Source organism: Schistocerca nitens, chromosome 1, assembly GCF_023898315.1.
Source record: "Schistocerca nitens isolate TAMUIC-IGC-003100 chromosome 1, iqSchNite1.1, whole genome shotgun sequence".
In the NCBI taxonomy this organism is placed as follows: Eukaryota; Metazoa; Arthropoda; class Insecta; order Orthoptera; family Acrididae; genus Schistocerca; species Schistocerca nitens.
In genome coordinates, this window is record NC_064614.1 from 902,154,605 (window position 1) to 902,181,378 (window position 26,774).

The window sequence follows — 26,774 nt, forward strand, 5'->3', positions numbered from 1 at the left end:
TCGCGTTTTCAGGTTAGACATTAGATTGACAATAATGATGTAACAAAAATTAATCTTGAGTTATTCTTATATTTTCACATTTGTCACTTCATTTCTGGTTTCATCATGAAATGGTTTCCTCTCCTTAGAGTGCACCTTTATAAATTCAGGGCTAATATTAATTACACTGGCAACAACTTTGGATTCAGGGAGAATGGTGTCCGAATTTTCGCCCAAATGTTTTAAGTCGTTTAATAAGCTGTCAAAGTGTCTTTAGCTGGGTTCACACAAGCGACAAAAGTATCGCCACAGCTAGTGGCATACTGCAGTTCCTTGTGTGAACTCCGAGTTTTCGGTGGCGCAACTCAAGAGACGAAACTTTCGTCATACCACAAAAAGTTCAATTTGGTTGTACTTTGTTGCGCCACTTTCCTTCCACCACTGCTCCCTCGTGATAGTATTTCGAAACACGAGCAGTTATTGTGGGGTTGTTGCTGCTGCACTGCATTCAGTTTCAGTGTGTTATCATTTTATTATTAAAAAAATGAAAACAGTGGTCACCACATTCACTTGCGCAGCTTCTGGAACTGCAAGAACAACAACCTACGATTTATTTTGTGCATCAGTCATTAAGTGAATGAGTGAGTGACTGAGTGTGTGTGTGTGTGTGCAATATTTTCAAATCAATGACGTATCCCATAATATTAAAAGATTTAATTTAATACATGTAACCAAGAAAGCGAGTTGTATAACCTTTGTGCCTTGTGGGGTGAAGCATTGAACAAGTTGCGGATTTATACCCCAGAAATAGCTCCCGAGTGTGATGTGATAACTGTTATACTAAAAATTAGTTATTCGAAATGGCTATATCAACGAATACAATAAAATTCTAATATCTAGAACGGATGGCATGTCTGTAGGTGATATTTACATGCCAACGGCTGGTTAGTTGGCACTGAAGACACGTAGTTTCGTCTCTGAGTGTTGATTTCTTTCATCATTGTGTTTGTGTCCCCTGATTTATCCCTGTGCGAAATTATTTTCAGATCCAACATCTCGGTTTCGTCTTCCATCATTCAGTAAACAGGGAGAGTCACTAACTGTTGCCACCAAGAATAACTCTAAAGTATGACAGAAGCTGAAAATTTTGTGGGACAAAAGTTGCATGGGACAATGGGAGCCATAATACGACGTTGGTTTTTTGTTGCTAGGTGGGGGTCATGTCAAAAATATGAAGGTCAACTTTGTTTATTTGTTTTTTAAATGAGATGCTGTAGTTTGGTTCTTATTTTCTGATAGCGGCTATCGAGACGAATCCAATGGTGTGCAACAGTAAGGTCTTTGAAGGTCAACGAAGGTCACAAAGGTGGCATGAACGTCCATTTACAGAAGGTGTTCGAAGTGATGACCATTGGTATCAATGTAGTGCTGCAATCTTGTTATCATAGATTGAGTGGTATCCCTCATCACTTCGGCACTCATCGAAGCACATGCTCTGGCAATTCTCTCTCGCATATCGTGCAAATAGTAAATATTCGTATCTCTGATGCGACCCCACTTAGCAAGAAAATATCAACGTCATATTACGGCCCCTGTTGTCCCATGCAACATTTGTTGAACAAACTTTTCAGCTACTATCACACTTTCGGAGCTATTCTCGGTGGCAATAGTAGGCGACTCACCCTGTATATTCAAATGTCATACATTGGCAAATGTAATCAGCTCCCTCATTCTCTGCCTCATGCTAGAACAGTTACATTGTGCTGTGGCTGTTGCTTTTGCTGTATGTCTCTTTAATCTAATCTGAAAGTACACAGTAACAACATGTCATATTAACTGTGACTCGTGCATGTCTTCAGAGTCAATGGCACAGCTCTAGCGTATGCGCTTTTCCAAATACATTGGATGGTTTATCAAAGAAACAACAAACAGAATTACTAAGCTGTTCATAAAAATGGTTTGAGTTTAAAGTAGATCCAACTACAGCAAAACGAAAGTATTTTTCTGTATGCTACATTCTTTTAGACACTGCTAAATGTGGGTGAAGCACCTCTATAAACCTTCATAGTAAAGGGCACTGGGTTTGCCACAGGAGTCTTGCAGTAAGTGTGATATTTGAGCACATGTAAGGAATGGTAATAATTTCTTTACACTCAGCACGTCTTAACACTTTCATAATCTTTCGACACTACATGCCCTGATATATAATAAATAATATTCTCCTGGTATTCACTGAGTAATTTAATAAAGTAACTACTATCTCCACTATCATCAGTGGATTTCTGCTTTGCTTCTTATGGCATATGAATTCATGAACTCTAAGAGAGTTCATTTTCTCACTGTCCTCTACATTACTCTTGTCACTCGCAGTAACATTGTTCTTGAGCAACATTGTTCTCCGAGCAGACAGGAACTGTAATGTGATGGGATTATTGTTCCAACCAAACCTAGATCTGATGCAACAAAAAGGAGTTCTAGACAATCTTGTGAGAGTTTGTATGTTAAAAATACTTAACAGTTTCAGTATCCCAAAACAGAAACTCCTGGGAGAGGCTTCTAACACAATGTATGCACATTAAAAGTCCCAGCACAGATGTTTTTCGTGGATGTACTAATGCACACACATCATCAATTCTTAATATTTGAAGGATGTTTTCTGTGCGACAAGTAAATTCAGTAAAATAATTTACATTAACATTAACATTTACATTTACAAGAGGACATCGTTATCAAGAGAAAGAAAACTGGCGTTCTATGGGTCAGAGCATGGAATGTCAGATCCCTTAATCGGGCAGGTAGGTTAGAAAATTTACAAAGTGAAACAGATAGGTTAAAGTTAGATGTAGTGGGAATTAGTGAAGTTCGGTGGTGGGAGGGACAAGACTTTTGGTCAGGTGAATACAGGGTTATAAATACAAAATCAAATAGGGGTTATGCAGGAGAAGGTTTAATAATGAATAAAAAAATAGGAGTGCGGGTAAGCTACTACAAACAGTGTAGTGAACGCATTATTGTGGCCATGATAGACACGAAGCCCACGCCTACCACAGTAGTACAAGTTTATATGCCAACTAGCTCTGCAGATGATGAGGAAATTGATGAAATGTATGATGAGATAAAAGAAATTATTCAGGTAGTGTAGGGAGACGAAAATTTAATAGTCATGGGTGACTGGAATTCGACAGTAGGGAAAGGAAGAGAAGGAAACGTAGTAGGTGAATATGGATTGCGGCTAAGAAATGAAAGAGGAAGCTGCCTGGTAGAATTTTGCACAGAGCATAACTTAATCATAGCTAACACTTGGTTCAAGAATCATAAAAGAAGGCTGTATGCATGGAAGAAGCCTGGAGATATTGGAAGATCTCAGATAGATTATATAATGGTGAAACAGAGATTGAGGAACCAGGTTTTAAATTGTAAGACATTTCCAGGGGCATATGCGGACTCTGACTACAGTCTATTGGTTATGAACTGCAGATTAAAACTGGAGAAACTGCAAAAAGGTGGGAATTTAAGGAGATGGGACCTGGATAAACTGACTAAACCAGACGTTGTACAGAGTTTCAGGGAGAGCATAAGGGAACAATTGACAGGAATGGGGGAAAGAAATACAGTAGAAGAAGAATGGGTAGCTTTGAGGGATGAAGTAGTGAAGGCAGCAGAGGATCAAGTAGGTAAAAAGACGAGGGCTAGTAGAAATCCTTGGGTAACAGAAGAGAAACTGAATTTAATTGATGAAGGAGAAAATATAAAAATGCAGTAAATGAAGCAGGCAAAAAGGAATACAAACGTCTCAAAAATGATATCGACAGGAAGTGCAAAATAGCTAACCAGGGATGGCTAGAGGACAAATGTGAGGATGTAGAGACTTATCTCACTAGCAGTAAGATAGATACTGCCTACAGTAAAATTAAAGAGACCTTTGGAGAGAAGAGAACCACTTGCATGAATATCAAGAGCTTTGATGGAAACCCAGTTCTAAGCAAAGAAGGGAAAGCAGGAAGGTGGAAGGCGTATATAGAGGATCTATACAAGGGCGATGTACTTGAGGACGATATTATGGAAATGGAAGCGGATGTATATGAAGATGAAATGGGAGATTGATACTGCTTGAAGACTTTTAAAGAGCACTCAAAGACCTGAGTCGAAACAAGGCTCCCGGAGTAGACAACATTCCATTAGAACTACTGACAGCCTTGGGAAAGCCAGTCCTGACAAAACTCAACCATCTGGTGAGCAAGATGTATGAGACAGGCGAAATACCCTCAGACTTCAAGAAGAATATAATAATTCCAATCCCAAAGAAAGCAGGTGTTGACAGATGTGAAAATTACCGAACTATCAGTTTAATAAGTCACAATACTAACGCGAATTCTTTACAGACGAATGGAAAAACTGGTAGAAGCTGACCTCAGTGAAGATCAGTTTGGATTCCATAGAAATGTTGGAACACGTGAGGCAATACTGACCCTACGACTTATCTTAGAAGAAAGATTAAGGAAAGGCAAACCTACGTTTCTTGCATTTGTAGACTTAGAGAAAGCTTTTGACAATGTTGACTGGAATACTCTCTTTCAAATTGTTTACAGTTTGTACAGAAATCAGATGGCAGTTATAAGAGTCGATGGACGTGAAAGGGAAGCAGCGGTTGGGAAGGGAATGAGACAGGGTTGTAGCCTCTCCCCTCAATCAAACAAAAGAAAAGTTTGGAGTAGGTATTAAAATCCATGGAGAAGAAATAAAAACTTTGAGGTTTGCTGATGACATTGTAATTCTGTCAGAGACAGCAAAGGACTTGGAAAAGCAGTTCACTGGAATGGACGGTGTCTTGAAAGGAGGGTATAAGATGAACATCAACAAAAGCAAAACCAGGATAATGGAATGTAGTCGAATTAAATCGGGTGATGCTGAGGGAATTAGATTAGGAAATGAGACACTTAAAGTAGTAAAGGAGTTTTGCTATTTGGGGAGCAAAATAACTGATGATGGTCGAAGTAGAGAGGATATAAAATGTAGACTGGCAATGGCAAGGAAAGCGTTTCTGAAGAAGAGAAATTTGTTAACATCGAGTATTGATTTAAGTGTCAGGAAGTCGTTTCTGAAAGTATTTGTTTGAGTATAGCCATGTATGGAAGTGAAACATGGACAATAAATAGTTGTACATATCAAACAGTTAATCAATAACTCTGATGAATTCTACAGTGGCAGAGGTATCCTGAAATTCTGGTTTCTGGGAATGCCCTAGAAATTCAATGGCGTCAGCCACACTGGAGCTCATTGCCTGGGCTGCTGAAGAAGTATTCATTTTCTCATTATAGAAATTCACATGTGAACCAGAGAGTGAATTGACAAATTTTAAAGATTCACATTCTTGCAGATAATGTAACTTCAATATAAAGTCCCATTTCACATCTCCACAGTTAACAATATTTTCTTCAGATAAAATATTATGAACTTATTTCAGCATATGGCATGGACCAAAAATTCCCTGAACATTACTGTCATTGGTAGGATGCTTGAAGTAAGGAGCAAAATTTTCCAGATTCAGTGAGCACCTAAGATTTTTCAGTGACTGAATGTTGACAGCAACACCATCGCATGTCACTGACCTCACAAGAGGACCTACAGGAAACGGTTTCAGTGTACAAAATCTCACAATTTCAGTAATTAGATGTGATGACAGTTTTATTCACAAAGCAATATGCAACTGGACATTTAAACGTTTCAGTATATAGCATCATCTGAAAAACTACAGCATCTATATTCACAATGTTGCCCAAATCAACATAGTCTGCATATACTTTCTTGTAATTGTTCCATAAGCTGCTTCCTAATTGACATACAATCAAAAATAAGTACATACTCCTAAAGATATCGTTTGTCACAGGTATTACGTTTTAGACTGCAAACTAAAATTTAAAAATAGCTCTTAAAGTTTCGCCTTTCTATTCTGCAGAAGAATATCTGTTACTGTAATGCATAAAAGATGGTGGTTAGGAATTACTAACTCATATCTGTATACTTTTTCTTATTTTTGTACAAAAGATACAAACTTAGAAATTTTCAGAATGTGAATAAATGTGCAAATTAATTTGCGATGTGAATGCAAAATTACTTGTTCCTCATAATTACGATCTATCGTGAAAAATGATCCATAGAACGTGTAACTTGCTAACTAACATCGACTGAGAAAGTTAATTTTGTGGGAAATAACGGTCAGTGGCCAATTTTGATTAGAAAACGTACATATAAAAGGTTTAGTCTTATCACCTCTAAGTAAGTGAGAATTCATCTCCCACACAAATTTTTAATAAATAGTGAGCAAAACTTGTCTTTTTCTTTCAGCTTCAGGATTTGTAATTGATAGGGTTGTGGCAAAGGTGGGTGATGGGCATATATGATAAAGTTTCTTGCATCCAGTCAGGTGCGGAAGTACTTTACTGCAGCATACATGGCTAATAACTTGCGATCATACGTACTCCATCTTTGTTGCGCTGCCGTCATTTTACGTGTAAGGAATGCAAGAGGCTGCCATGTTTCGCCGACAAATTGTTGAAGTGCTGCTCTGACTGTTGTTTAACTGATGTCTACAGCCAATGCCATGGGCACGTCTGTGGTAGGGTGTGCCAGGTGCGCAGCATCGGCAAGAGTCTTATTGGCTGCCTCGAATACATAGCTCACTGTTGGTGTCCAATTGTAGTAATGCTTTGCCCTTCGCCTTGGGATCGAACAGTGCAGTCGTGAGTGGTTCCTGCACTTCAGCTGCATGTGGTAGTTGGCACCAGTAAAAATTGAGCACGGCAAGGAATCTGAACAACTGGTTTGCCGTAGCCAGTAATGGATATTTACTAAGGCCTCGACTTTATCTGGTAATGGGCAAGGTCCTTCTGATGAAATATGATGTCCCAAGAAAGTCACTTCTGGTTTACCAAACACACACTATGACTCCTTTAGAACGATACCGTAAATAGCGAGATGTCTGAAAACCTGAGTAAGGTGCTGCTGGGGTAATTCTGGCATTTCTGAGAAGATGAGGACATCTTTGAGGTAGCAAAACAATGTGACAATCCTCAGAGTACAGAACCAATGAACCATTACCAGCTTTGTGTCGCATTCCTGAGGCCAAAGGTCATAAACATAAACCAATAGGTGTAGTTATTGCCATCATGGGAATGTCTTTCTTGGGCACAGAAATCTGTGTATATGCTTTGGTGCAGTCAAGGACACTGAGCACTTGTTTCCTACTCAATGCACGGTTGTAATCTTTTAAGTGTGACACTGGGTAATGATGTGGTATAGTCCTAGCGTTCAAAGCATGGTTGTCCGCGCATGGCCACCATGCATCGTTCTTTTTGGGGACCGGGTGCAGTGAACTTGACCTTGGACCACTGGGTGAACATATCATCCCTTCTACCAGCATAGTGCCATACTCAGCCTTCACTCTGGCATATCTGTCTGGGACCAACCGCCTGGGCTTACACAAAATGGCATTCCTGCTGCAGTGCCCCAGGAGGCCTGGTAAATATCGGGAACTGGTCAAGTGGGTTGGCGAACTCGCCTGCCGCCGCCTGGACGACTTGACATCGCCGTTGTCCACGCGACGTCGATATACGGTCGCTGATAAGCTGGTGACTACATTCTGTGGCCAGGCATTGGCAATGTCAGGCAGCAGGTGGTAGTGAGCTAGAAGATCCGCCTCGATGATCGGTTCCACACGTCGATGACGACGAAAATTTTCATGTTGTTGCACGACACAGTCCCAGGTCTCCGCATACTGTGTGCCGTATGTTCAAATATCGGAATTGTTGGCCACTGTCAGCGTGAAGGTGGTGATCAGGCGATACATATGTGCCTTGTCCTGTGGCAGAAAATTAAATCTCAGACTGTATCTATCAAGAATCTGCGTCCAACTTTTTGTCGGTGAGATACATGCGGGTAGAGGGACAGAGAGGCCTGTCGACTTCTGCTTAGGGTTTAACATTTCCGTGTTTACATGGCGCATTAGACATAAGGGCTTGATCCCCGAATCTCTGATGATACCAGGAATTTAGCCAGCTGGAATTCTCGACCGACAGTGGGTCTGCTCTTCCATAGCAAGAAAATGAAACAAGATTATACGGCACATGTATGTGCCCACTGACAACGTCCTGAAGGTCACTGAGAGATTCACCCACATCTGCATGGACATAGTGAGACCCTTGCCACCATTAGAAGCACAGCAATACCTGTTAACAGTTATCGACAGATTCACGCTTTGGCCTGAAGAAATCATGGTGGTCAGTACCTCTGCTAAGACACTGGCAGCAGCATTTATGACACATTGGGTCGCGCGATTCGGTTGTCCTTTACATTTAACACTGATGGAAGCCGCCAGTTTGAAACTGAAATTTTCGCGCAGATAGGAAAATTATGTGGCGCAACACACCATCTGACCACAAGATACCACCCAGCTTGCAGTGGGATAATGGAGCACTGGCACCACTCCTTGAAAGCAGCACTCATGTGCCACGATATGAATTGTAACATGGCCTTACTCCTCCCATGTGATGCGTCGCCAGCGGAGCTCTTTTATGGAGAGACACTTCGTCTACCAGAGGAAATTGTGCAGTCAAGGGCGTCTTTGGGAGACCTTTCACCTCAACCACAATTAATAACTCGACTTAGAGAATACATCGCTCAAATGTGACCTCAACCAGCGTCACTACATGGTTCACGTCCTTCATTAGTGAATAAAGAATTAACAAACAGCACTCATGTCATGCTTCGACGAGATGGAGTTAAAGCACCTCTCACACTGTCTTATACCGGACCTCATAGTGTCCTCATCTGCATGGATAAAACAAAGGACATTCTGCTAAGAGCAAACGCAGCACTGTCTCCATCGATCATGTCAAGCTTGCGTTTGTTTTTGATGACTCGTTTGAAGCAACCCCGCTTTCTCCGACCAACCAACCGCATTTACTGCCTTCTTCGATTTAACCGCCGTCTGATGAACCGCCGGTGCCTCAGCTGTCGCGCCAAACGCGGTCGGGCCTGAACGTCCATTTTCCGTCACGATTTCTCAACGGCGTCAGGAAAACAGACGACGCTCCGCTTCTCCACGGGGAGCTGTGTGGAGACAGCGGAGATTGCGAGTCCCGCAGCGCGGTTGCCAAGTTACGTCAACGAAGTTCGCAATCTCGCTACTTTACCGATAAATGCTCCTGTTTTCAACGTACATGACATTCCCTTTCGTAGTTGAGAGTGGAGAGTTTTTTTTTAAATACGGAAGAAAGAATAATGTTCACATTTGACGAGAGCTGTACGCCCACATATAACACGCAATTTAATGACCGTCTTACAGCTCTATAACATAAGCTTCATGGTTACAAAAATTGTGCCCATGATTTGGGTGAAAGCGCTATATAATTATATAACGAATAATCGATACTACGACCTCAATCGATCAATCTATCGATTCCGGTTCGTAAATTCGAATCGTATGAGCAATGTTGTAAATGTAAATTAAATTGTGTATTTTGTTTGAAAAGTGAGGGTATTGATATTAGTGATGCAGCCCGAAATTGAAAACGAAGAATGTGTTATATTTCAGCAATTGGACCTATTTTCTCAAGGGTTTCCTATTATGGAAGAAATTCGGCGGCAGGGTAAATTATGCGACGTGACGTTAAAGGTAGCGTAATTGTTTTGATGAGTAAACGAATGACAACTATGGGATAAATTGCTGCCGAAAAGCCATGGAAGTGGACAGATCCTAGTAGTTATATTCTACAAATACAGGCGCACTTCACGCTTGCTGCTTTCGCATAAAAGAAACTACATTGGGTTTGATGACTTCAATGGTTAAAGGGAAAATATGTCAACAAATCAGTCGTTAATGAGTCATTACAACTGACTTTACATATGTATGCATCAGTACACTGTTTTTATGCCATGCATTTCCCAATTTCTATACTTGATTTTTTTCTGTTGAGGAAATGACAGCAAAATCATAAACTTTTCTTGCAGTGAGAGTTTCATAATTGTAGCCTCTGCACGCACACTGCACAAAAACCTGCTAACTGATGGCGTGGTTATTTGTCACCTTTTCTGTTCTCAATTTTCTGTGTTCTGCAACCTGTCAAAATTTAGCACAGATTTTCATGACAACTGCTTTACTATTCATGAAGCCTCAGAAGCTGCTGATCCGTGTGGTTTCTATTATTCTACCTTGTTTTGGTATTAATAGAAAATAATGTGTCTTATATTAAGCTAATAGTAATCTGACACCACCACTACCATTCATAGTATACAAATCAACAAATTTTCACTGCAGGTCACAGTGTAAGCTTTATGACTGCTTTATCAAATGTTTAAAATACCTACTATGGAATGACACGCATTTTTTTTCTTACTGTGTCAAATCATAAATTGCATCTATTGATTAGAATTATGTGTCACTCAAATATTCTTTTGTTTTCAATTGCTGGTTTGCTGTCTGTCTGACTTTTAATGCTATTTGATAAATCACAAAAGAAGAATAGCCTTTAATAAGGAAAATGTCGCAGAATTTCTTGACAATTATGAATTAGCTTAGTAAGACAATATACAACCTCCATATTTTTGAGTTCTTTACTTGCTGAAGTGAATGGCACAGCTGAACGTGAACCAAGAAACCCAGAAAGAAATCAAACTATTTTCAACAGTCATCAGACGTCTGCACCAGAAAAGCAAGCACAAGTGAAGGAAGTTTCACACTTGAAGATGTCTGACCTTACAAAACTGGGATAAGAAAAAGAAAGAAACTGAGTTGAACAAGAAACTTTGAAATGTTGGAGCAAAGTGGGTAATTTTACGGAAACTGCAGTCCGAGAAAACTTATGTGAATGAAATGTGAGGCTGGAAGAAAAGTTATATTTGATGAATCTTCTGGCTGAAGTTATTTTAGATGACGAGTCTGATTGTGAGAAGAAATGTTATGGGAATTTTTTTTTGCTGTAATATAATGTTTGCTATATTGACAGGTGTCACATTAGGGTGGAATTCCAGAGCCAACACATCTGTTGGAACTTCTCTAGCCATATTCACAACTACAGCCGTAGGCCAATATATAAAATTTCATTCAGTTACAGGGGGGGAAAATGTAAAATTTAAACCTGAACATAGATCATTACTTCTAAGACAGTATTCTTTGGCTTTTGGTATACAGGCTAAATTGATTAATGTTTTGAATTTTACATCACTAATTTTTCTACATATATCCACACACACATTGTATAGGCATATTATAACAATTTTATATGCTTACTGACTTTTTTTAGTAGTGGATATTCTCTTGAAAAGCTCCCCACACTAAGGGTGTGCCTCAACAAAAGCATGCGCCAACTGTAACATGTTTCATAGGAATAAATTATTATAGTTTGAAATTTGTTAAAATCTACCCCCGGATATCAGCTGAGTGACAATGTTTTCTAGCAGGGAGATGCCATGGTGACTCTTGTTACATTTTGAAATCTGTGTTTTATTATGTTGACTTTTTATGAATTTATAAACCCATATTTTCTTTTGTAAATCATCATCATCATCATCATATATTGTGCTATTGAGGCAAAGGTCTTAAGCAGGGGAGAGCATTAAAATTAAAGAACAAGAATGTAATTTATGTTGTGACTTACGTTACAAATTTGATAAAATCTATTCCTAATTTAAATTTTAGGTCGAAGGTGCCCTCGAACTTTAGGAGTATGTATCTGGTTTTATCACAGAAAATGCATATTGGGTTGGCATTCAAATGACACAGTTACAGATTTCTAAAAATATTTATATCACTTTGAAATATTGTAATACACTGAAAAAAAAGCATGCGATTCAATGTTACATGAGTCATGTTAATTGCTACTCATTTTTGGAAAAACTTTTTTCCTGTCAGCAGAGAAAAGAAAATACGACATTATGTACCAAGTAAGAGGCACTTAAAATCAGCATTTCACTTTTTAAACACTACAAAAAATTATAGGAATGACATCTGGAAAATAAACTGTAAATTCAGCTAAAAGTCAGAGAACTGAAAATACCCTCTTGCGTTGACAACATTAGGTGGATTAATTTTCTGTATAATTTTGTCCTCTGTGTACAGTACTTCATCACATTTTACAGGTCATTTCCAGTAGTGACCAGCAAGCTAGGTAAGAATTTTCAAAAAGTGCATGTACATCTCCAGCATTGAATTTAGAGTCATATTCTACTTTGTACCAGTCTCCAATTTTCACACTTTCTATAGTTTCTTGAGTATGATGATCTGCAGCAGAGAAATTCTTTGGAGATATGTACTCCTTCCTTGTAGTGAAAGCGTTGAGTGCTTTTTATATTTGCTACTGAATATGCTGAAGAAAATATTTGTACCAGATTAAGTTTCGCATTGGTTCCTTGATTTTTTTCGTTTATTTACTGCATTCCACACTTGCCATTCTGCAACTGCATGAATTCCATCTACGGCTCCATTACCATGGAATGTAGCAAATAAGTTCCAGTAGATTTCCACATTATGCAATGATTGAAACTGAGATACAGCAGCAGTAATATATTTGTTTTAAAATTATGAGGAAGGTCTATCTGATCAGATTGTGAAACTACCTTCACATTTTCAGGTATAGCTGACAGTACTTGGCTAATGAATGCAATAGCAATATCCTTGGAGTGGGTTAATTGTCTGAAAGAAAACAGTTGGGTGGTGAGAACATGAATGTCACATTGGCACAGTGAAAATACTAACTTCTGCCCAATGTGCACTTTGCACCTCATCTTGATAAAATACAGGTGTAATTTTCAGCAAAATCAATGTGTAGCAGTGCAAAGCCCTTAGAACCTTGGCTCGGAACCATTTCCTTTTTATAATGCAGATTGAGCTGTCTTTGTATAACAATGAAGTGGAAACTGAGGAATTGTAGAAACTATGTATTTCACTATGACCTTCATTCTGGTGACCTACATCCCACCCTGGATTCACCTACTGGATGGAACTCTCCCAGAAAGGACACAGCCACAATGGATGATCAGCAGAGAAAGCTGGATGCTGTTCAGCTAGCTGGCTGTTTTTGACAGCATCCAGGAGAGGGTGGACCACATCACACGAGTTACCCACCATCACACTAACTACTCCACCCCAAAGTCATGAGGTCATCTTCAGAGGCATTCTGTCCCTTGATGGACTGATTGAGTGGTGTTGACTAATCCAGATTGAATGTGCGGCTCTGCAAAGGTTTAAAGCATTGCCACAGGTTCTAGAAATCAGGAAATTTCAAACATGTCAGGGAAATTTGAAAAACAAACACTGGAAAAATCTCGATTTCTTGTCTCAGTAGATGAAATGATTTGTTTGCTGATGTGTCATGCATGGTCACTGGCTGGGTGAAGCTGTGTACATGCACAGCTTCCCTACTCCTTCACCGAGCGAGGTGGCGCAGTGGCTAGCACACTGGACTTGCATTTGGGAGGATGACGGTTCAATCCCGCGTCCGGCCATCTTGATTTAGGTTTTTCGTGATTTCCCTAAATCGCTCCAGGCAAATGCCGGGATGGTTCCTGTGAAAGGGCACGGCCGACTTCCTTCCCCGTCCTTCATTAATCCGATGAGACCGATGACCTCGCTGTCTGGTCTCCTTCCCCAAAACAACCAACCATCCAACCAACATACTCCTTCATTACTACTACTTCTCCCCTTCCTACCACTCCCGTCAGCTTGCTTTCAGTGCTGCCATCATGTCTTGCCTCTAGCCTAGCAGCTGCCAACGAGAGGCAGGGAGGTGTGAGGAGTCATTTGTGAGGTGTGAGGAGTCATTCATGAGGACTCATGAATAGCTGGCCATGCAAGTGGATTTCTGCGATGGGCCAAAACCGCAGGCAGTTTCTGCAGGTACCTCTAATGAATCGGGCCTGCCGGTCTGAAGCCCTTCTGTTCCCACTAATGTGCAAGTCCTGCCCATTAGGTTTAGTTTCACCGATCTGCCCACAGTTTGGATCTGTTTGTGTGTGGTGTAATTCAGCAGATTCTTGTGGTTTATCCATGGACCCAGAACACGTTGCTCCTCAACAGGACAGAGGCCATGAACAATGGATTTCGTCACAATATGTGTGAAGTAATAGGTATAACACAGTGGGTAATAACCGACAATAACAAACATAGTAGAACCAACATTTTATTGGTGGTCACCTACGGTGTCTGGTTACACAATTCTTTCATGCCTTATACACTTCTTTCAAGAGGCCTACTTTTTTCTGAGGTTTATTTCTGAAATCAGTGAAGGTACTTTAAATCTGTCCTGCGACTCCGGGGTAACGCATATTTTTGTCACCAAATGTGTTTTGTTACATTGAAATAAAATAACATCAGTGGTCTTAATGAAACACATATACCATTTGGCTTGCTTTCTCCATCTGAAAACAGTTCATTACAAAAGGTATTGATGTTAATACTTCAGATTTTTGCGCACATCAGGAAATGCCGTCTGTGTGCAAGGTTTTTTAGGTATTTCTTTGTTTGCACTATTGTTTTTTTTTTTTTTTACAATAGCTGCAAAGATGGATTGTCAACTTATGTCTTACCTTACCCTGGAGACCTCAAAATTTGTCAGGGAAAAATGCTAAAACATATCTGGAAATCAGGAAAATATAAGGGAATTTCACTTGGGGAAACTAAAGGCAATCCTGTTTAAGTGCTGTCCAATGATAGGAAACCTTGCAGCTTTTCCGTTGGCAAGACCAAGGCTGCAACACATCATCAAGAAGATCAGAAAAGGTCGTGACAAGCATTCCTGACCTCTGTCAGTCGTTCCGCTTGTTCAACAACAGTATGGGAAGATGTCAAGAGGATTTCTGGTAAAGTCAGTCGATTACCTATGGTGGCATCGTTGAAACAGGTGTGTCTACAAACAACACCTGGAGACATTGCAAGGACAATGGCAGAGCATTTTGCATTGACTGCCACCACTGCCAGCCGGGTATCTAGTGGTTGGTCATTACTGTACCACCATGGAGGGGATCAAGTTGGACTTCCAGTCCATGAGTTTTGAGCCGTATAACTACCCCTTCTCCATGTGGACCTGTATCGGCACCGTCTGATGTTCATGGTACAGCATCCAATCTCAGTCAAATCCAGTACAACATGGTGCAGCACCTGCAACCAGTGTCAAAGGAAACCCTTTTACAGTGTTTTAATTCAATATAGCTGATAGACCAGTTTTCCGACTCTTGGTGACTTAGTAAGCATCTCACTTTTTTTATTGATTTGTTATTATTATTATAATTGTTACTATTACTGTTACTATTAAATCCTTCTTAAACATATGCATGTGCTGAAATGGTGTGTTGTCTGCTTGAATTTCAGGTTGATTCACAGTCCTACAGTGCCCACCGAATTGTTCTTGCGGCTACTATTCCCTATTTCAATGCGATGTTTACACATGATATGGTGGAAAGCAAGCAAAGAGAAATAACTATTCAAGGCATTGACTCATCGTAAGGCAACATTAAACTACAAAATTTTTGAAGTTTTTTACAGCATATGTTATGTATTTTTGTAATGTTGTTGTAAGATTACTGATTCAGCATATGCAATATCTCGCTTAGCTTATAACCATGTACAAGCTTTTTGTGTTGGTCTGATTTCATACTGATTTCAAGTGCCCTTCTTTAGCTGCAGAAGTTCCATTAACTTAAGCACAAAAATAAAGATGGGCCATTATTCAAAAGTTGGGTGATGAATGGTATGTACAGAGTGCGTTCCATAAGTAATGCGACCAGTTTTTTTCTGACACAATGGTCCACCACAGCGTGTTGTAACCAGCTGGGTTAAGTGGAGGGGGTGTTAGCTTCAAAACGCTCTTTGGCTTATTCGGCTGTGAGCCTCTGGAGAGTCAGGACGTACGTTTCCATCAACCCCGTTTTGAGTTTATGTAACACGGCACAATGAATCATTCTGTAGAGCAATGGTACGCTATCGAATTTTGCGTTAAACTTGGGAAGTCCGCCACTGAAACATTTCCATTACTTCAGCATGCCTTTGGGAATGATTGCTTGTCCAAATCACAAGTTTTCCGATGGCACAAGTCGTTCATGGAGGGCCGAGAGGAGAACACCGACGAACCTTGCCCATCAACCGCACAAGTCGACGAAAATGTGACGCATATGTGCGATTGTTTGAACTCTGACAGACGGCTGATCCTTCAATTGAAAGCACAAACTCTAAACATGTCAAAAACAACCGTTTTCCGCATTGTGACCGAAGATTTGAACATGAGAAAAGTGTGTGCCAAAATCATCCCAAAAGTGTTGACCAACGAACACAAGCACATGTGAGTGCTTCAGTGTCGAGAAATGTTGGAAATGTGTGAAAATGATCCTCATTTTTTTAAACTCAGTTATCACTGGTGATTAGTCATGGATTTTTGAGTACGACCCTGAGACAAAAAGACAGAGTTCACAGTGGCACACCCCATCGTCGCCTCGTCCCAAGAAGGCATGCATGCATGAGCGAGTCCAGGATCAAAACCATGCTCATTGTCTTCTTTGACGTCAGAGGCATTGTCCACCACGAATTCGTACCTACCAGGACTACAGTAAACTCAGCTTTCTACTTGGAAGTGCTCAAAAGACTGAAAAGGAGGGTCTCATGCTGCCAAAACGACATCAAGGACACATGAAAAGTTCACCACGAAAACGTGCGGAGTCACAGTGCCGTCATTGTCAACGACTTCCTGGCCAGGACCAAGACCCCATTCGTTCCCCAGCGTCCCTACAGTCCTGACCTGGCTCCCGCTGACTTCTTTTTTTTTTTTGTTTCCTTGGTTAAAAGGAGTCATGAAAGGAAAACATTGGGACATGATTGACAGCATCCAGGCGCATGTTACATCAGCTTTAAAGGACATTCTGGGAAAGGCATTCCAGGATGCCTTCCAGGCATGGAAACACCGCCTCCAGTAGTGTATCGATGCAAGAGGGTGCTATTTTGAAAATTTTTGGTTATTTGTACGAATATATTCAATAAATGATTTTTTATGAATTTGGTTGCAGTACCTATGGAATGCACCTTGTAAACATTCTTAAAGGTCATGTAAGCTTATCAACTTTAGAACTACTTCTGCTCTTTATGGAGGAAGAAGGTGAGAATTTTTTCCCATTCCATGAAACAGAAGCCTATAAGAGCCGGCATGAGACAGAAACACCTAAATAGTACTTCAGCACTTGCCGCTTGGACCCTTCTCTCTTGTACCGTCTGCTCAGAATTACTCATGTGGGAATCATTTATCCAGCACATTATTTGTTCGTGCTACAGCGAAATCTTAGATAGCCCCAATTCTTCACTCCCATTTATTTCTCTCTTTGTTGCTCTGTAGCTCTCATCTTTTCTTGTCTCATAATTTCTTAATCCCTCCCTCTCTCCCTCCCTCCCTTGTTGTTTTGAGGTGTACTATGTTCAGTGTCATTGTTGTGCATGCAAGCACATGTTAATCAAGCAGCCAGTCATTAAACACGAAATTTTCCATTAAGTGTGACTTAGATTTTCAACCATTTCTCCTTATCATTCAAGACTATCACCAGTTCCTCACACCACCCTTGTCAAGCCTGGGGTAAAACTGAGCTAACCATCACTAGCAAGTGTTTACAAAACTTAAGAGGACCAACAACTCAATTCAAGAGTAAAAGAATGCTTACTTTTATGAGGAGGTGTATATGTTTATGAAGGGCTTGAAGTTATTGCAAATGCCATACATTGCGAAAACACTGAAAATGGAATCCATATCAAAAACAACTACAACACATCAGTTAGTCAGGCAACTCAAAATCAGTAGCCTTTGTAGTGATATGGCGAAATTGGTGAATTTACCACCTGGTATTCCAGCTAGGATTTTAGAACATGTTTGGATCACCAGAAATTTCACTTAGACTCCAGGCCAAGGAAGTTTCCAGAGTAGAAGATAATATTAGGAGAGTTTCTAGTAGACTTCAGAACATTACCACTGCTTGATTTTCATTGTATTTAAATTCGAGTCTGCTTCAGTCTGATGAAATTAAACTTTTAAGTGTAAAAAATAATTGTGAGAGTGGCATGGTACATAAAGGACATTCTGCACCAAATCCAACCAGACAGATCCTGATTTACATATTCCAATGTTCTACACAGACCTGCACAGAATGTGCGTGAAACCATATCGTGCTCCTGCCACTGGAAAAAGTTACAGAGATTGGGGATATAGAATGTTTGCCATACTATAAGGCTAAGCTGATGTACAATGCTCGACAGTGGCCCGTGTTAGAGAAATTTTTCTTTCAGACGTTAAAAAGCAGATTTCAAAAACACCTGCTTCAACATCAATGGACTCAGCTGAAATAAGCCCAGTACAGGTATGTTTAAGGAAGATAAGCCAACGTACAAACATGAGCCAGTAACAGTTCATTTAAATCTATGTTTGTAATTTGGAAGCTCCTGAAGAGTGTCTGATAGAGATATACATTGTGTACCAGGCTCATTCTACCTTACCCCCCATCTTCCAGTTCCATTCACAGTGTGTGCGTAGGAAGAGCTATTGTTGCTACGTTTCTGTGTATTTGTCTGCTTAGTATGTCTGAAATTGTAGCTGCCTTACAAGAATAAATTACAGTACAAACTACTTCACCAACAGGAGACACTTAACTCACACAAACTTTAGTCATGTTAGGAGGAGAAAGATACAGGATGTGAAACCAAAGAGGAGAGTTGGAAGTGAAATATTTGGACTGACACTTACCAACATCTGTAGGGAAAGGAAAGGAAAGGAAAAAGGAAACCTCATTCCCTTGAAGACCATGCGATAGTCATCTGACCACTATGTCATCGTCTATCATTCATCATTGGATGCAGTATGTAGAGGCATGGATTCAGCACACGCCCTCCTGGTCGTTATATGTTTCAACCTTAAGAGTTGCTGCCTCTCAATGAAGTAGCTCCTCAGTTGGCATCATGAGGCTGAGTTTACCTCTGTTCATTCCTCCCACCAAGGAAAAAATCCCTGGCAGTACTGGGAATTGAACTCTGGTCCCCTGCATTAGGGTCTGCCCGCTGACCACTCAGCTACAGAGACAGACAAGAACAATACGTGCTAACTAAAAATCGGTAAGGGCTTATATTTCTTATCTCGTGGAATCCAGCAGAGGGCTCCTACCTTCCATTTTCTTGGGTTACATCTCTCGCTCACCTCAGCTTTACTTTCATTCCAATATAATTACATGTATTCCATTCTGTTTCCTGATCCATTTGTTCATTTTTCTGTCTCTTCTAGTAATTCCCAACTTATATCTCTCCATTATTTGTTGAGCAGCCTTCAGATTTAGAGTAGTCTTTGCATCCCCAAATTCTTGTTTCACTGCTGTAAGTCAGATCTGGTGAGATAATTCTAGGCATTTTTATACTTAGATTTATTTGTTTTGTGTCCCAACCATTCATTTGTTTGACTGCTCTGAGTACAAAAACTCATCAACTGTATCTATAATTTATTTTTAATTTGTACTATATTTTTATCTTATCTGAATTCATTTTCAGACCTAGTTTCAAACTTGGTCCATTAAGTTCTTTGGTAAAAATGCACTTACAATTTACCACAGCTTATCCATGTGGTGCTGTTGTTAACTGTTGGCATGGTGAATGATGAGATGTGAACTCAGTTAATCATGATCAATTTTTAGTAGCCGGTCAGAATGCTCATTCGTAATTTTCTATTGTTCATAAATAAAATTATCTGTTATTTTGTTGTTTTAGGTTAGAACTTAACCACATTCGTAATTTACAGCGAAATCAGAAGCAAGAGATGTAAGTTACTGCAATGATGGGTGATGGGTGTGTATCTTGGGCTCTGCTATACATCGATCTATGGGGGAAATTGTATACTTTATTGAGATCAGATGGCTTTGCCAACTCTCACCTAAATTGCCACACTCCAACCTAACCTAGTCGTGTGGCTTCCCTAGACTTCAGTCTGTAAGCAAATCTAGTTCTCTTCGCAGCCTCCACGTTAAAAACAAATGACCAACAGCAGCACTCTGCAGAAGAGCCTGGTACACTGTAAGTGCACTTTAGCCAGTTTTTCAGTTGTGTACTGTAAGTAAGCAGTGCCATGTTACTAGTAAAATGAGGGTGGTTCAGATATCTTCTGTTAACATGAGTTCTTCTTTTACCAGTTCAAGGATCTGAAAAGTTCCACTGCTTGATTCTTGTCTCAGTTCAGAAATAGGGTTTCCAGGATTTGCCTTTCGCTTTTTTCCTTTGACTACTACTACTGGTTTGCCACATACTGAGTGAAGGGACTGATGACTGTGTAGTTTAGTCCCTTTCAATCCAAACCAACCAACCAATCAGTTTAGAATTTACCATTGTTGTGATGAAATGTAATGGAAGCTGATGTGTTGATAGGAATATTCTTTAGTGCTGTAACATATGGTTCATCAATGCCTGTTTGACAAGGGCTGTTGGGACAGATTTAGTTCAACACTAAGACAAAAGCTCTTACAAAATATATGAATCCCAGAATGTGTGGCAATTCATACTACTGCTGTGTTGTCTTCTCTAGGTGGCCCACCACTTATTGGTGAGTTTGTGGTTCGCTGCCACGGGGCCTGGCCTTTGCAGCACCTTTTCCCTTCAGTGCTGCTCTGTCTGTCCTCCTGCTATTCTTTGCCTGTGAAAGGAAAAGTTCCCGAGTTCGAGTCTCGGTCCGGCACACAGTTTTAATCTGCCAGGAAGTTTCATTACAGCCACACTCGAATATCCTGTTGAAACACGGCCAAATGTGTTACTTGTGGTAGGGATGCTCACGAGGAAGATTGCCTGCCTCGTTGTCCCTACTGTGTCAGTTACAGTGGCGACCGTGCAGCCTCATTCCAAGAATGTCCTGTCTATCTTGATGAGGGGGCTGTCCAGGAGATCTGGGTGAAAGAAAAAGTGCCTTTCTCTGTTGCTCGCAAGTTGTTGGCTACTCAAAAGCTCTGCATTTTACCACCTGGCACTTACAGTACTGTTCTTGCTACTCCTCGCTCCACGAAGCACACAGCTGTGCAGACTTGTGACCTCAAATTCAGCACCATAGTTGTAAAATCATCCAGTATCACGGGAGCATCCCCGTCACCTCCTCCAGTTGTGCAACAAGCCACCACATCTTTGCCTCCGGCAGCGAAATCATTTGCTGCACAACTGGCAGACTAGAGAGGACAGAAGGTATACCCCTGTGAAGACATTTTACAACCCTCCAGCCAACAAACACCGGGTTCTTCACCTGTGAACTGCAAAGGCTCCAAGAAATCAAACAAAGTCAAACGGTCTTCTGCTTCACCAACTAGGAGATCCTCTTCAAAGGTGTCGCTGCATGATATTGTCACCCGGCTGCCCTCTGTTTTGCCAGTGTGTGCCACCAACTGTTTTTCTGCCCTGGAATCTGCAGGCCGACCCAGTGAGAATGCTGATGCCTTTGCTGCTCTCATGCAACAGGATCCTCCAGCCTCTGCACCCTGTAGCAAGGAGTCTTCAAAGACTGGGGCACTCGGCAGCTGCTGGGGTCACAATCCTTCATTTTTTTCCCTTCTTCCTTTCCCCATCATGAAATGTTCATGGTTAGATTCAACAAGGAGAAATTATGACTGCTCTTGGAATTGCAGTGTCCACTTGTTTCCTGCCTCCAGGAAACAAAATTGTGTCCTCGCAACTGCTTTGATTTCTTGAATTTCTTTCTGGTCTACTTCGACCTTCCCCTCAAGAATGGCATTCCACCTTAAGGCGGAGTCATGCTGCTCATCCAGGATGATGTTCATAGTCAAACCATCTCACTGAACACTGGCTGCAAGCTGCTGCATTCTGCATTTTTCTTCCTCGCTTCATCTTTTCTCTTTGTAACGTCCACATCCCTCCGTCATTCGGTGTCACCAGGGAAGACTTCCTCCAGCTTATTGGTCTGCTCCCTCACCTTTTTGCTGCTCAGTGACTTTAATGCCCCCCTCCCTCCTCCTCCTCCTCTCCTCCCAGGAGCCTCGCCACACTTTGGCGGGTTCGTGCTTGGCTACCACAGGGCCCCAGCCTTTGTGTTCAGGAAGTGTGAGCTGAGGTGTGAACAATCACCTAAGAGGGTGTGCCCCCTTGTGAAGGGGCCCCCCAGTTGGAAGAAGCGCGCCATCGGACACGCTGGCAATCATGGGGGATTTCCTCGCGATGAGTCAATCATCTTCCCACTCAACTTCTACAAAATGCAAACGTAATGAGGCTAATGATTCGAAGACCCTTACTGCTACACCATGGTTCCTCACATACTGAAGACGGTCAGTCCTCTGCAACGGTAAATCCATTTATTATTCAGAAAGGTGTTGATGCAATGGCACTTTGGTTTTGGTTCAAGCACAACAACTGCTTGCTGCCTCGCTTCTTCACGGTTATCCTGTTCGTGTTGAGGCCCGTGGTGTAACTTACACCAGGCTGCTCGACGGTCTAACTGAGGCCGAAATCCAGTCTTACCTCTCTGATCAAGGTGTCATTGTCGTCCATCATGTAATGAAAAAAAAATAGATTCCTCATTAGTGCCCAACCACACTCTTGTCCTCACCTTTCATAGGGTGATGTTACCGTCCAAGCTCAAAGCAGGCTATGAAATTGTCACAGTCCGAACCCCGATGAGCTGCTATCAGTGTCATCGTTTTAACCACAGTAGAACATCTTGTCGACACCCAGCCAAATGTGTAACCTGTGGCAGGGATACACATTTGGGTGATTGTCTGCTTGTCTGCCTCCTTCTCCCCACTGTATCAACTGCAATGGCAGCCATACTACCTCCTCTTGGGATTGTCCTGTGTATCTAGAAGAGCGGGCTGTCCAAGAGATTCGGGTAAAGGAAAAAAGTGCCTTACCCAGTAGCTCGCAAGTTACTGGCTATTCACAAACCATGTGTTCTCCCTTCTGGTACCTATAGTTCTGGTCTTGTTATCCCTCACTCCATGAAGGACATGGCTACGCAGACACGCAACCTAAAATTCACTTCTGAGGCTGTCAAATTGCCCAGTGTTGAGGTAGCATCACCATTCTCCCATCCAGCTGTGCAACAAGCAATCAAACTCCCACCTCAAGGGGCGCAGCCACCAGCTACACAACTGGTAGGCCGGAAATCACAGAAGCAGTACTCCTGTGAAGATTTCCTCCATTCCTCAAGCCAAACACCACCCGAGTCTTCCTCTAACTGGTAAGGCTCGAAAAAGTCCACCAAAGGCAAACGGTCTTGTCCTTTGCCAACTCAAAGATCCTCATCGACAGTGTCACCACCACATGGTACCCTAACTCGGCCGGCCTCTGTATCGTCGGTGCACACCACCAACCGTTTTTCAGCGTTGGAGTCCACAGACTGACCATACAAGCATGCCGATGCTTCTGTGGACCCCATGGAGCAGGATCCTCCTGCTCCTGTGCCCTGTAGTAGCAACTCTACAATGGCTGTCACTCGGCGGCCGCCGAGTTGACACCTCTACATCTCTTACTCATCATTACTGTCCTCCAATGGAACATTGACGGCTTTCAGTCCCACAAAGAGGATTTACAGCTCCTTTTAGCATCACAGCGTCTCTTTGTACTCTGCCTTCAGGAAACAAAATTGCACCCTCATGACTGCTTTGAGCTTTTGAGCTTTCACATTGCTTCCCAATTCATTTTGACCTTCCCCCTGAGGTCGGCATTCCATCTCATGGGGACGTCATGCTGCTCATACAGGATGACATAAGTCAGCCCATCTCCCTGACTACCAATCTTCAAGCGGTTGCAGTTCACCTTTTCCTTCCCCGTCTGACTTTTTCCCTCTGTACCATTTATGTCTTTCCATCATTCGATGTCACCCGGGCAGACTTCTTTCAGCTTATAGGGCAGCTGCCTCCCCCATTTTTGCTACTAGGTGACTTTAAAGCACATAATCCCCTTTGGGGTTCTCACAGGACCTGTCAGAGAGGTGCCCTCTTGGCTGACCTTCTTAACCAATCTAACCTCTTAAGACTGGAGCACCCACTTTCCTTTACGATTCCTCGCACACCTATTCCCATGTGGACCCATTCTTTTGCACCGTCCAGCTTGCCCATCATCTTGAGTGGTCCGTTCTTTCTGACACCTATTCGTGCGGCCATTTTCTGTGTTCTGTCCATTTGCTGGCTCCTACCCCATCCCTGTTGGCGCCCAAATGGCAGCTTACTAAGGCTGATTGGCAGCTTTACTCCTCCCTGGAGACCTTCGAAGAACAAGATTTCCTCAGTTGTGATGACCATGTGGACTATCTCACCAATGTTATCCTTACTGCTGCAGAATATTCCATTCCTCGCACTTCCACTTTACCACGTCGTGTCCCGGTCCCTTGGTGGACTGAGGCATGCCGCAATGCCATTCGCGCAAAGAGACGTGCTCTCCGCATTTTTAACCTACATCCTATGGTGGTTAATTATAAACATACGCGAGCAAAGCATTGCTGTGTTCTTTGGGATAGCAAACGAGCTTGCTGGATTTCATTCACTAGTTCTTTTAACAGTTCTACCCCTTCCTCTGACGTTTGGGCCAACCTCCGATGGCTGTCTGGGACCAAGATTCATTCCCCCGTTTCTGGCCTCAGTAGCTGACGATGTTATCGTGGACCCTATTGCTATCTCCAACACCATTTTGCGGAAGTTTCGAGCTATTCCCACTATCACCCTGCTTTCCTCCATCAGAAATGAGTGGAGGAGGGTCAGGCGATACCCCTCTCTTCTCAGAATCGTGAGTACTACAATGCCGCCTTTACTATGAGGGAGCTCGATCATGCTCTCAGTTCATCCCGATCCTCCACCCCAGGGCTTGACGCCATCCACATTCAGGTGTTCCAGCACCTTTCTCTTTTGGGCAAGCACTTCCTGCTTGACACATACAACCGCATCTGGGCATAGGGCACATTTCCCCGGATGCTGGCGTGAAGCCACCTTCATACCTATACATAGGCCTGGTAAGGACAAAAATCTTCCCTCTAGCTACTGCTCCATTTGTCTTACCAGATACATTTGCAAACTGATGGCGCACATGATTCGTGCCCGGCTGGTATGGTGGCTCTAGTTTCACAATTTAATGACGAATGCACAGCGAGGATTTCAAGCGCAGCATTCTGCAGTTGACCATCTCATTTCTTTGTTGACCCATGTCATGAATGGTTTTTTGCGGCCGTGTTTTTCGATTTGGGTAAGGTCTACGACACCCACTGGAGAACTGGTACCCTCCGTACTCTTTACACGTGGGTCTTCCGTGGCCGCTTGCCCTGTTTCCTTCAGGCATTTTTACAAGATCGAGTTTTCAGGGTATTTGGGGTTCCACCTTGTCGGACACCTTTATCCAGGAAAACGGGGTGCCTCAGGGTTCCGTCCTGAGGGTCGTCCTCTTTGCTATCACCATTAACCCTATCATGGCCTGTCTCCCACTGGGCATCTCCGGCTTCATTTTTGTTGATGATTTTGCCATCTATTACAGTTCTCCACGGACCTGTCTCACTGCATGGCATCTTCAGCAGTGTCTTGATCGTCTTTACTCTTGGAGCGTTGACAATGGTTTTGCTTTTCCACTGACAAAACCGTCTGTGTGAATTTCTGGTGACGCAAGTGGTTTCTTCCACCATCTTTACATCTTGGGCTTGTTGCCCTTCCGTTCATTTACCTATGAAATTCCTGGGGCTCATGCTTGATAGGAAGCACTCTTGCTCCTCCCATGTGTCTTACCTGGCAGCCTGTTGTACATGGTTCCTCAGTGTCCTATGTATCCTCAATGGTACTTCCCAGATTGCTGATCAAACCACCCCCCTCCATTTGTATTGGTCCATTGTCTGTTTGAAACTAAACTATGGGTGCTTTGTTTATGTATCTGCACGCCCATCCCTCTAACGCCGTCTCAACACTAATCCACCATCATGGCATTCGTTTGCCCATGGGCACCAGCCTGATTGAGAGTCTGTATGCTGAAGCTACAGAACTACCACTGTCCTATTACTGTGACTTTCTCCTCAGCATGTATGCACGCCGTTTGTCTGCCATGCGCGGCCACCCATTGTATGCCTTATTCTTTGAAGAGTCCTTTGATTGTCAGTATGGGGCTCATCCTTCTTATCTGTTACCTCCTGGAGTCTGCTTTCGGCACTTGCTACAGTGGCTTAACTTCGCACTACCTGCATCTTTTCCTGTGGGTGTGAACTGTGTGCCACCTTGGCTTTGTGAAGTGGCCCATGCTAACCTTGGCCTTCATTCGCTTCTTAAGGACACTACTCCAGCCTTGGTCTATCACTTCAGTTTCACAACCTTCGTATGGAACTTCACAATAGCACCTTTATATACATTGATGGCTCTCGTACTGACCTTGGGGTCGGGTTCTTTCATCATTGGCACCCATGTCTTTAGATATAGGCTTCCGGCACACTCCTCAGTATTTACAGCTGAGTTCTTCGCCCTGTATCAGGCCACAGAGTACATCCGGCGACGCAGCCTTTTCAGTTGTGTCCTCTGCTCAGACTCAGTGCCTTACACAGTCTATGTACACTATACACTGCCCATCCCTTAGTGCAGTGGGTCCAGGAAAACTGTCAACTGCTCACTCTTGGTGGAGCCATTGTGATGTTTCTGTGGGTTCCTGGTCATGTCAGTCTGCCAAGAAACGAGGCTGCTGACACTGCTGCCGAAGCTGCGGTCTAGTACCTCAGCCCCCGAGTACCTGTATTCCTTCTGATGATCTCTCTGTGGCCATCTGCCAAGAGGCGGTGTTCCTTTGGCATCGC

At 42.3% G+C, this 26,774-nt stretch overlaps 1 protein-coding gene across 2 annotated transcripts in view; it reads left to right on the forward strand.

Annotated features, from left to right (window-relative positions):
* Nucleotides 1-9,451: 9,451 nt before the first annotated feature.
* The window catches only part of LOC126192247 (kelch-like protein 18), a 165,892-nt gene continuing 148,569 nt past the window's right edge, over nucleotides 9,452-26,774 (forward strand). For both annotated transcript variants that reach the window (XM_049932588.1, XM_049932589.1), the window contains exons 1-2: nucleotides 9,452-9,652; nucleotides 15,341-15,471. In XM_049932588.1, the coding sequence (XP_049788545.1) occupies nucleotides 9,530-9,652; nucleotides 15,341-15,471 (254 nt within the window). In that variant the 5' untranslated portion in view covers nucleotides 9,452-9,529. The remainder of the gene's footprint in view (nucleotides 9,653-15,340; nucleotides 15,472-26,774) is intronic.